Genomic DNA, 12,129 nt, shown 5'->3' with positions numbered 1-12,129 from the left:
GAAACTTATGTAATAGACGAGACAACAGACTACTCACTTGCAGGAAACATACCAGCAGACAGTCAAGGAAGTAGGAAAATGCCTCCCATTGGTGCAGAGAGGCCTCCACAGTGATTGCTTGGGAGGCGAGGTTTAAAGGGATTGGAGGTGGAGGTTCAAACTGAAGAAGGCGGGAAGCGAAGGTTGAGCGTTGAGGCGATGGTTGACAACCGTTGAGGGAAGAAGGACGATGAATGGCCGAGAGCGGTGTGGAGTGTGAGGTAAGCGTATAGAGAAGGGACTCGAAAGATATAAAAGGGGAGAGCACAAAGGGAGGGTACTAGTTTCAAAAGACAAGCAAAATAGCCGGGCCTAGTGTTGGTGCTGTCAAATAAAAGGCTCCCGAGTGCAACATGTGAACCTTATGGCGGTACCCCAGGGCACCATAATACACCGGCTCCCGCATAATGTCCGTGATGCAGTCATTTTAAGTCTGTCGATGGCCAGCGATGCGGCAATCGACTCATCTCGACGAGCATGTACGTGATGCACTATTCAAAGTATAATTTTTCGATAACGGATTTTTTATGCTGTTTGGCGTTTCGACATCGCGGAGTAGCACTGATTTCGGATTGATTGGTACCCCAGTCGCGGAGTTAATTACACCTCTGGAAAAAATAGTGTCCCAGAAATAAAATATTTATTTTCCTCGGCCATTTTGTGTTATTTGGTACCCCGGGGTACCGCCATAAAGATCATGTGTCAGCATCCTAACACTTAGATGGCTGGGAATGGAGCTCTGTACCAACCCGCTGTTAACTTAATAATAGGTGCTCGCTAAGACAACTTTGCCCAGCCGGGTAATGGAGATGGTGATCAGTGTGTGCGTACGCATGCACATAAAGTCACTTGATGTGTAAATATATAATTTGACTCGCCTGTGCATCTGCCCGCAGGTTTATGACCCTCTGAGATTTTCTCCTGAAAACGCAGCCAATCGCCACCCCTACGCGTTCACTGCTAGCCTGTTCTCTCTCACTTTCCTCGCCTCTCCACTGCTAGCCTGTTATCTCTCTCTCCTAGCCTCTCCACTGCTAGCCTGTTCTCTCTCACTCTCCTAGCCTCTCCACTGCTAGCCTGCCTGCCACACTCCTCTCGCTTCGCTCTCTCCACTGCTGGCCTACCACTACACACTCTGATAGCTTCCCACCGTACACTCCGCTAGCTTCTCCACTGTTAGCCGTCCGCTATATATTCTGCTAGCTTCTCCACTGCTAGCCTTCGCTTTTTACTCTGCTAGCTTCTCCACTGCTCGCCTTCCGCTATATACTCTGCTAGCTATACGCTCTGCTAGCTTCTCTACTGCTAGCTATACTCTGCTAGCTTCTCTACTGCTAGCTATACGCTCTGCTAGCTTCTCTACTGCTAGCTATACTCTCTGCTAGCTTCTCTACTGTTAGCCTTCTCACACTCACACTTAGGATTCCGCTAGCTTCTCTACTGCTAGCCTATTCTACCCTCGTCTCTCCAACCTCGGCCTTGCCTCCAGTGCGTGTTTAGCCATCACCGCTGGAGAGGGCGAGGTGTGGAGCGCGGGGCTTGGGACTTCTGTTGTCTTTCCTCTTGTCTTCACTCCGACCAACTCAACAACTCTCTCTCACGCTCCTGTATATAACCCCTTCCTCATTAACTCCTCACGCCCGTGGCTTCCGCCATTATCGTCTCAATCTCCCGTCAGCCTGGCGTCTGTTCCGCGCCTATATTTGCAGGCAGCCAATCACTGCTATGCATCTTAATTGGCCGTCTCCTTTCCGTTGCTCCCTCTTGCCGCACCTGGTCGCCCCGATGCGACCTCACTGTCCATAACTCGCACATGCTTGCACACCGCTTGCAAACCCCCGTGCACGTTATTCCACTACATTTATGATGATTTATGAGACCCTGCACAGGGGGTGTATATATTTCATGTTCACCCACGGCTCAGCGATTGAGTGTTGCTGTTGCGCCAGGGTAGAGCGCTGCTGTGAGCAGAAGAGAGCAGCGTGCGAGTCTGTGTGTGAGTCTGTGTGTGCTGGCTCACGGTGAGTCTGTCTGTGCTGCCTCAGGGTGCGTGTGCTGGCTCGCGGTGAATCTGTGTGTGCTGGCTTGGAGTGAGTGAGTGTGCTGGCTTGGGGTGAGCTTGTGTGTGCCAGCTCAGGGTGAGGGTGAGTGTGTGGTTCCACGACCATGGAGCAACTCCGAAAATGCCGCGATGCCCTCCAGGCCCCCGCACTAAAAACACACCCGCACGCAGTGCACCCACGTAGTGTCCTGATGGGGGGTTTCCTGACGCATCTGGGTTTAATCCGAAGGGCCCTAGAGGGAGAGTCCCACGGTTTCCCGGTGCCAGGAGATTGGCCAACCCTCACAGGACAGGTTACATTGCGGTGCCTGTCTCGGCCTCGCTGTGCGCTGCGTTGCACCGCTAACTGAGTAGTTAACCTCGCGTCCAATAAACCCTCAGAGCTCGGGTGAACATCCGACTCCAAACGTCATTTATTGAATTTAACGAGGTAAAACTGGTAAGAAAACAGCACAGATACGGCATCTGTTAATACCCGGAAACACCAACACAATGAATGAACACCACAGCATCATAACATTGTCTTAGATAACATCTTTCTAAACAATAGATCCTGGATGGACCAGGCACCTACATTACCACCGAATAGCTATACAAGAGCATAAGCTGCTGTGTTACATAAAGGCACACCGTGTTATCATCACACTGCACCCCAGATGTACAGTACTACACATAACACTGCACTATGAATGAGACATTTCGTCATCCTTGCTCTCCAGATCACAATAAAGTTACTTGGGTACAAGTTTGACTCGACTTATTAAATTACAAGTAACATTCACAATAAGGAAAGTTGCAGGCTTCGTTGTTAACTAGGCCTCGTATTTATCATAACAATTTAACAGCATTATAAAGGCATTTACATCATTATAATGGTCATTCTAACATTATAACAGCATTCCCAGTATTATAAGAACATAAACGAACTTACAGACGATGCTTCTTAAAGTCCCACAATGGACAATTACAGCTGGCGTCACTTGGACGCGATGTGTGCTGCCAGCTTGAATTATGGGTGTAATGGCCGACGCCCGCGTGGTTGAGCGGGAATCTTAAATCACAACTTCCTGGTCACGTGACCAAACTTAGCATCAAAAACCGGAAATTCCTGTGTACATAAGCCCCACATCTGCCGTGAGGCAAGACACCTGTCGTGAGGCAGAACAGTGCCCCTAAATTATCTTTAAATTGTTTGGGCGCAGGAAGGTTCTCTGGGCCAACCGCAATGAGGTACAACTCGGAGGGAGAATGGAGGATGGGAAATTGAGCGGGAAAAGCGCGGGAGCCCTTCCAGACAAAGGGACAATGGGGAGTCCGCCGTCGCCCGCCGGCCGCAGCCACCGCAGCACTCGAAAATGGACGGAGGGTGGCATATTAAATAGGCAAAAGCGCGGGAGCCCGTCCAGACAAAGAAGCCACGGGTGGTCGCCACCGCCCGCCCCGCCACTGCAGCACTCGAAGGGGACAGAGGGCTGGCACATAGACAATGGGTCGAGGCGTAACGGAAAATAACGCTCCAGGTGTGGGCGGGGCATCAATTTAAAATCGAAAGGAAGGCATGTGATTGGCTGCGTGGCGCAACGTCCCCCTGGGCCTTTGAAGTTTAGAGCATAAAAAGAGCCAGGGGACGATTTAGTCAGTTGTTTACAACCTCCGGGCCATCACAACCCACTTCCTGTCATCCTGCCGCTCACAGCATCCATGTGATGCCAGCGAGTGCTGCTGCGAGACAGTGATAGGACAAGTCTTCTCTCATCCTCCTCCCTCCGACTCTCTCAGCGTCCGTGGGACGCCGCGTGTCTAGCTTCGAGGGACGAGGTAGGACGTTTGTGTCGCTGGGTTCATAGGCAGAGTTAGGCTCGACTCTCCTCACGAAATATTCCTCCTCCAGGTAGTGTGTATTGGCGCCATTAATAAACTTTAGTTCAGAATATCGGTGCAGTGTGATTTCTGTGTGTGTGGGTAGAACCTCGGGATGGTATCTGCGATTTGTATGTGGTGCGTCTGCACGGGGAAACGGTGTGCGCGAGAGATCGAGCGCGGGGCTGCAGCGTTTGCACGGTGTTGGTAATTTGAGAGGTGAAAGTGTATTGCAACATATACGGCCGCCGTTGTTTGCACGTGTTTACGCGCACATGTGTTTGGAAAACGCGCGCCTGCAGCGCTGCGTGAGTAATTGGGGCGGGGTGCGATCAACCCGTTCGCCGGCAGTCGCTACACAGCGACAATAGTATCAACGGCGAGGCGTGCGCGCGTATTTGTACCGCCGCCGTTCCTTTTCCTTTCGCATGAGCCTTTGTTTGCACAGCAGATTAAGGCTTCACCACTCGGGGGGGGGGGGGGGGGGTACGCGTGCATATTTATGTCTGCCGTCGCTTCTTTCTCTTTAGCGCAGGTAAGCGCATATTCATACCGCCGCTGTTTCTTTTGTTCAGCGCCAGCCTTTGTGAGGGAAATACGCGTTTATGTGGTGCTGTAATTTGAGCGCGCGTGAGATAACCCCGGGCGGTGGTGAGCCAGCCGAGTAGCGATGACCCTCAGAGAGGGGGGTGGTCATCGCGCCCCGCCCGCTCACGGGGAGCAGGGAGGTGGACGTCGGCCTCCACAAGTTCACTGGCTCGGAGTGAGGAGGATGTGGGAGCTGCTGGGCTCCCTGCTGCTGCTGTTGTGCGCCGCGTGCTGCGCCCTGTGGGTGCTGCGGCGGCGCGCGCGCCCCGCACTCGACGCCTTCCCGGGACCGCCCGCGCACTGGCTCTACGGGCACGCGCACCTGGTGAGTGGTGAGCGTGTGGTGAGCACACTGGCTCTACGGGCACGCGCACCTGGTGAGTGGTGGGCGTGTGGTGAGCACACTGGCTCTACGGGCACGCGCACCTGGTGAGTGGTGAGCGTGTGGGGAGCACACTGGCTCTACGGGCACGCGCACCTGGTGAGTGGTGGGCGTGTGGTGAGCACACTGGCTCTACGGGCACGCGCACCTGGCGAGTGGTGAGCGTGTGGTGAGCACACTGGCTCTACGGGCACGCGCACCTGGTGAGTGGTGGGCGTGTGGTGAGCACACTGGCTCTACGGGCACGCGCACCTGGTGAGTGGTGAGCGTGTGGTGAGCACACTGGCTCTACGGGCACGCGCACCTGGCGAGTGGTGAGCGTGTGGTGAGCACACTGGCTCTACGGGCACGCGCACCTGGTGAGTGGTGGGCGTGTGGTGAGCACACTGGCTCTACGGGCACGCGCACCTGGTGAGTGGTGAGCGTGTGATGAGCACACTGGCTCTACGGGCACGCGCACCTGGTGAGTGGTGAGCGTGTGGTGAGCACACTGGCTCTACGGGCACGCGAACCTGGTGAGTGGTGGGCGTGTGGTGAGCACACTGGCTCTACGGGCACGCGCACCTGGCGAGTGGTGGGCGTGTGGTGAGCACACTGGCTCTACGGGCACGCGCACCTGGTGAGTGGTGGGCGTGTGGTGAGCACACTGGCTCTACGGGCACGCGCACCTGGTGAGTGGTGAGCGTGTGGTGAGCACACTGGCTCTACGGGCACGCGCACCTGGTGAGTGGTGGGCGTGTGGTGAGCACACTGGCTCTACGGGCACGCGCACCTGGTGAGTGGTGGGCGTGTGGTGAGCACACTGGCTCTACGGGCACGCGCACCTGGTGAGTGGTGGGCGTGTGGTGAGCACACTGGCTCTACGGGCACGCGCACCTGGTGAGTGGTGGGCGTGTGGTGAGCACACTGGCTCTACGGGCACGCGCACCTGGTGAGTGGTGGGCGTGTGGTGAGCACACTGGCTCTACGGGCACGCGCACCTGGTGAGTGGTGGGCGTGTGGTGAGCACACTGGCTCTACGGGCACGCGCACCTGGTGAGTGGTGGGCGTGTGGTGAGCACACTGGCTCTACGGGCACGCGCACCTGGTGAGTGGTGAGCGTGTGGTGAGGATACTGGCTCTACGGGCACCTGGTAAGTGCGTACTGCGTATGTAGTGTGTGTGTACTGCGTATGTAGTGTGTGTCTACTGTGTATGTAGTGTGTATGTACTGTGTATGGTGTGTGTATGTACTGTGCACTGTGTAGGTAGTGTGTATGTACTGTGCACTGTGTAGGTAGTGTGTATGTGCTGTGCACTGTGTAGGTAGTGTGTATGTACTGTGCACTGTGTAGGTAGTGTGTATGTACTGTGCACTGTGTAGGTAGTGTGTATGTACTGTGCACTGTGTAGGTAGTGTGTATGTACTGTGCACTGTGTAGGTAGTGTGTATGTACTGTGTATGTAGTGTGTGTACTTTCCGTGTACCGCGCGGCCACCTGACGCGTGTTCACGGGTGCCGCGCGTGCGAGCTTAAGGGGCAGCCGGCCCCGTCCGGCCACGTGAGGCCGATTGACGTTGGCTCCTGGCCACAGCCAACACCAATAGCGAGCGATACCTAGACCCGTCCTCTGGATATAATCAGCCGTGGCACAGGCAACTTTGTTGCCTGGCTCGGTGATAGCTGCTGGTGGCTCGGCGCTGCCTGTGCGCTCTCTCGTTGCGTGCCCTCGTGTGCGCGGTACAATCGCCCCAAGACTACACAACGGCACGCGGAGCTGTACTACACACACAGTTCTATGGGAACCTGCTGACACATAGAGCACTCAATACGCGAGCAGCACTTGTGCCTGAGAAGTGAATTCGCGATCCGCCAAGCGGCAATTACACCTCTGCTCAGTGGACACTGGCGGCGCTGGTAAAGGAGTTTAATGAAACAAAAACTTGCCTCATTGTTTCAACTGCCGCAACGGGAGATCAGGGATGAACCGGTGTCCTCTAGGTTGATTGCAGGTCCAGTGTGATTACCATTGCAATACACCGCGGCGGATTCCTCGTGTCTACGCAGGAAACATGCAGTCTATGAGTGTATTGCTTAGTCACATCAGCTTGCATGGCTGTGTGAAGATGGCTGAGGGGTTAGGTGCTTTGTGTGGGATTGGAAGGGTCACTGCTCGTGTGCTGTGCCAGCCTTTATATGTACCCCTTAATAGCACTTGCCCCGACAGTCTGTTCAAGGCTATACAGGGGGTGTTTGTATTTGTACGTGTTTGTGTGCAGCTTCCAGATGATGAGCAGTGGCTGCGGAATCTTTTGAAGCTGTTCCGCGAGTATCGCTACGTGTTTCCCATGTGGTTTGGTCCGTTCATATCAACATTGCAAATCAGTCACCCGGACTATGCCAAAGCCATCATCAGCACTGCAGGTAAACGGCTCGCGAGGGACAGAGGGCAGCTTTACCGCTCTAGCACTGACAGAACACGATCGGCCAGAAACACTTCTGCTACTCTCAAATCTCTTTTGCATACACAAACTAAAGTGCATTCGTATCTATGGGACCTTTTTTTACCAGTATCAAAATGCTGGGGAAAAGGCTTTATCCTTTCCGGCAATAATACAGGAGGTGTTAAGATGTTCAAACAACAAAGCTATATTTATTGCAAGGATGCAAATAAGCATTAACCAAACATCATGCTTGTGGTAATACATAAAAATATGCTTTGATTACAGTGTACGCATTGTCTTTGAAATTGATTGGCCTAAACCAGAGACTATCTATGGGACCCTTTGTGTCTGAATGAAAATGATTAGTGGCAGGGCACACGTTCCCTGCAGAAACACACAGGGCCAGTGAACTAGACATCCATACACAGACACGACAGGGACACGGTCGTAGTGTAGTACTGGAGAGCTTAGTAATGTTAAATACGTTTATATTTTACATGACATGTCTGATAGACTATTATATTTTGAGTAATTGGGATGTAAAGCTACGACACGAGACCACATTGACCAACTTGTGAGTAATGTGACATGGCTTGTGACGTCCACTTCCTAGGAAACGGCATCCTTTGTGAAGGACTTGCCAGTCCACGTGTGTATGAACAGTGTCGGATCTAGGTGGACAATACGCCAGATACACAAGGCCTCACAGACATAAATTGCGTAGCCCGCGATGTAAGCACATTCGTCCACGGATCTGATTCAGTGAAACACCATCGGTGTTTTGCATCTTGTCTTGGGCCTTGGGATGGGACGCCGTTGTGGCGAGATATTAACTTGCTCACCTAGTATACAGGAGGAGGTGGGTTCGATCCAGACCCTGATGCCTGCTGTATATTTGGAGTTTGCATGTTTTTCTCTCTCTTCGTGGTCGTGTGGATTTTTCTCCGAGTCCTCCAGTTTTTCCCTCCACATTTAGAATCAACATGCGTTTCAGGCATTTGGCTGCTGTAAATTTCCAGGTGATAAGCCACTTCGTTGAACTATTGTTGCTAGGTCGCTTATGAAAATGAGCTACATAGCTTAGTGGACCGTACCTGGTAAAATAAAACATAGTTTAGTTTGTAATTGTGTAGTTTATGTTTCATTGCCACTGTAAGATAATATTTACATAAAAGAGCATTGGGAGGTGTGGATTTCCACTCTGATCCGGAGCAAGGGGTGTAAATTCTACATTTCTCTGGTGGGGGTCCAGTCTCAAAATCATTGCGTGGCTGTACCGTTCTCATTCTGTTGTCATGTACACTGATACTTAATTTTTTTAGGGCAATATTTACACTAAAATTAAGATTAATTGACCACTGTGGACGTCCCAATAAGCGGTACTCACTGCCGAGCTTGATGCGGTGGCATCTGGCACGGTGATTAGAGCGCAACTTCAGACCACGTTAGGGTGGTTCAACTCAACCCTTCGTCGCTCCGGGGTTGATAAATTAAATACCACTTTTTCGGACGTCAGCCGTGCTTGTTCTGTGCAATGGACATGCCCCAGCAATAAGAACATGGATTTGCCACCAACTGCGAAGTAATTCCGATCCTGATCAAATCATATTTCAATGCTAAACACAGCCAACCCCATCACCCAGTCCCACTCGACCCAATACCAGACTGCTCATGCACTCACGATCTCGCCTGCAGACTCTACAGTCGCTAGCCTATATACAACACTAGCCGTCTAACACCGACGGCGCTGACGGAGACAGCCAACAACTATCTAGCAGCGCAATATCGAGGAAATACGGCAGCGACGAAGGTGACGAGATGATAGCAACGACGAGTTGATCGAATCCCAGAACTGGCAGCCTCAACCTCTTGCTCTCGGCCCCTTTTATGCTACCAGCACGGCCTGGCTCCGCCCTGGCAACACCTTCCTTCTCAAAGCCACTAGCAGGTTCCAGGGGCTTCCAGATAGGGCCCTCCATGATCTTTGCCCCAGTTCCACCTTCCTGCGGACACACCCGCTCACATGCTCACCAGCGTGTATACTGTTTGTCCACCACATTTGCTGCTGCTGGCCAGCAGCCAGCGCTATTACACTACACAGGCTTATCTTGCTCGACGTGGGTTTGGTTTGTGTGATTTTGCGAATATGTGGCTAACCTTTCAGCCAAAAAAATCGCTCAATGCGGGTTTAATTCACTCAGATGCGGCTATATGGTCAAAAGTGGTACAACATTATTGTTGGTACTGTGTGTACTTTACATGCTACTCGGCAGGCAGCTGTCTCCTCATGCCGTGTCGCTTTGTACTCCCTTTTTTTGGAACACATAAACCCCATTAAGTGAGGGAAACATGCACTTTACACAGTGTTATACATTTTGGAGCCTGGTAAACAAAGCACACGAATTCATCTTCTGCGAAAGGTATGCGCATGTGAGCAGCAAGTCCATAGGGTGGTTCAAGCTAATTTTTGTTGCTGTGGAAATTCCTGTTTGTTGTACGCACCTCATGTTGTTTTTATTCAGAACCGAAGAGTGACCTCGAATATGTATTCATCATTCCATGGATCGGTGAGTTTACAAATCCTGCAAGACACACGAGAGACCACTCGACAAATTCACTGGAGACAGCAGACCAGCATCAGAAATGCATTTAGCCTCACCTTGTGGCTTTCAAACTTTGATATACAGCAATCCCTCACCAATCGCAGGGGTTAGTTTGCTGGAAAATGCCACGGCAGGCAAATCCACAGGCCTATGGGAAATAGGGGGTTAGGTGAACCACAGCTACGGTCAGACTCGTCAGAGCTTAACTACATACCCCATATCAGTGCCTATCTTACTATAGACCAATTTAGACCTTATTGGTCACCCCGTGCCCTTATAAATATCAACGTTCATCCTACAAAGTACCATCACAAGGGAGAAACACATAGACAATAAAAAAAATGAAAACTCAATTTCCCTGTACAAGAATATGGGGTAAACCTTACAGGGTCATGGGTATGCAATTAAATTTCCTGTTTATTAACTAAACACCGAATAAAAAAGACAGTACTTTACACAAGAACATAATTAAACGTAAATAAACATTACATTCACTGTATATATCTTTAATATGAATGATGATGACGATGACAATGAGATGTAGTGGCGGAAGGGGTGGTTAGAAGTAGGGGCACAGCAGCCCACCCTCCCCCTCTTCCTCCGGGCCAAAGACGCATCACTCTCACTTTCGCGACTCGCTGCATGTGTAGTAGAGTTCACGACTCTTGGACGCCGGAGTTGGAGGCACACGGGTTTATTTCACACAGCACGGTTGTGGCATACAACACTAGAGGGGATATCGGCCCCCTCACCCGGCTAGCTGGGGATACACGCGCTAGCTACTCCTAGCCTGCCTCCTAGTCCTCCACTAACGGGTTAGGGGAGGCTATCTGGCCCGACACTGGTAAGTCGGGCCCGGTACCCTGAGTCCCAGACCAGCTCTGACAAGAGCACCGGCTCTGGCTCTCGGGACCACGCCGCTGGCTCGGTCCTGTTCGGCCCTGATAAGGACGGCGAACCAGGGGAGTCCAGGGCTCTAGCTAAGACGTCTTCAGTCTTCACTGGTTAGCTTAACACTTTTCCCCGAGCCCTCCGACACATCCCCTTTTATACCCAACCCCCCGCTGAGGGGTGGGGCCCCGGGGGATCATAACTCCGAATCAGCCCCCCCCAGGGTGCCTGGCGCAGACGTCGTAGAGAGCAGCTCCCCGTGCACTCACGTAGCCCCGCCCACTGTGTTTGTTTGCCATAAGCTGCCATGCATAACGGGCTCTCTCTCTAACACCCCTACATCACCCCCCCCCCCCCCCGCATAGCTTGCAGCCGTCCCGGCTGCCAACATACAAAAAAAATGACAATAAAAGTGCATTTACCCCCTGACCGCGCGTGTGCCTCACTATTTTTCAACAATAACAAGAACAACAACAAGAACACAACAAGAACGCAACAACAAGAAGAGAAAACAACCCGATGCACCCCCCCCCCGAATAAATACGAATTCCGTAAAAACAGCCTATATACAATTTGCAGGGAACCCACCACACACACAACACATGGTGAACCCAACATATGTACATCCAATGAGCAGGGAACACACCACCCACACAACACACAATGAACACAACCTATGTACACATCTTCCGGCCTCACAACAGTCTGCGCATTTTAGCGCGCGTCCTTGCAGCGGGCCCCTCACACGGGGTAACCCCGGGTGGCGGACCGTTAGGTGGCAACTGTCCGTCTCGGAGTGAGTCCTCATCCAACGCCGCGTGACCCTTGGCATCCCCAGGAGGGGTGATCGCCCGTGAGCCCGTCACTCCTGATGCACCTGGAGGTGGTACAGCCTGCAAGGCATTAGGTGAGAGTGACGGAGACGGACCCAGTGAGTCGGTCGACCCCCCCACATGTTTGGCCACGCGTGTGTGAAGTGGGGATGTGTACCGCAACGAAGGGTTTTAATCTAGAGGGGTGCACGAAACACCGTCGCTTCCCCCATTTGATGCGCACACACTGCGGTCGCAAAACCTCGACCACCTCCACAGGGCCCCGCCACGGCCGCACCAGCTTAGAGGAGGTTGCCAGTGGCACCTGGGGACAGTGCAGCCATGCCTTGTCCCTCGGCTTCCACTGCAGCATGTGCGCCCGACCCAGTCTGAGCCGCTCATTCGCTTTCTGACGGAGGTCAGAGTTTTGCATGGCAGCATCCCGTGCCTCTGTTAATTTGGCCAGAT

The 12,129-nt window shown here is 52.5% G+C and overlaps 1 protein-coding gene and 1 long non-coding RNA gene across 3 annotated transcripts in view; one reads left to right on the top strand and one right to left on the bottom strand.

Moving 5' to 3' along the window:
• Positions 1-12,129, bottom strand: part of LOC133352709 (uncharacterized) — a 78,448-nt gene that overhangs the window by 8,032 nt on the left and 58,287 nt on the right. Inside the window, exons 3-4 of one of the 2 annotated variants that reach the window (XR_009756288.1) lie at positions 9,858-9,937; positions 7,597-8,449 (exon numbers count right to left, since the gene is read on the bottom strand). This is a non-coding gene — a long non-coding RNA (uncharacterized LOC133352709). Of the gene's footprint in view, positions 1-7,596; positions 8,450-9,857; positions 9,938-12,129 lie in introns of those variants that run through there. The other variant, XR_009756289.1, reaches the window with a different exon arrangement.
• Positions 4,725-12,129, top strand: part of LOC133352708 (cytochrome P450 4B1-like) — a 37,721-nt gene continuing 30,316 nt past the window's right edge. The window contains exons 1-3 of the mRNA XM_061568530.1: positions 4,725-4,874; positions 7,191-7,335; positions 9,878-9,922. Coding sequence (XP_061424514.1) covers positions 4,734-4,874; positions 7,191-7,335; positions 9,878-9,922 — 331 coding nt within the window. The 5' untranslated portion in view covers positions 4,725-4,733. The remainder of the gene's footprint in view (positions 4,875-7,190; positions 7,336-9,877; positions 9,923-12,129) is intronic.

This window comes from Lethenteron reissneri, chromosome 41 (assembly GCF_015708825.2).
Source record: "Lethenteron reissneri isolate LAM-NWPU_2019-01 chromosome 41, ASM1570882v1, whole genome shotgun sequence".
NCBI classification, from domain to species: Eukaryota; Metazoa; Chordata; class Hyperoartia; order Petromyzontiformes; family Petromyzontidae; genus Lethenteron; species Lethenteron reissneri.
The sequence above is the reverse complement of the archived record's forward strand: the minus strand, read 5'-3'. Positions and strand labels throughout refer to the sequence as shown.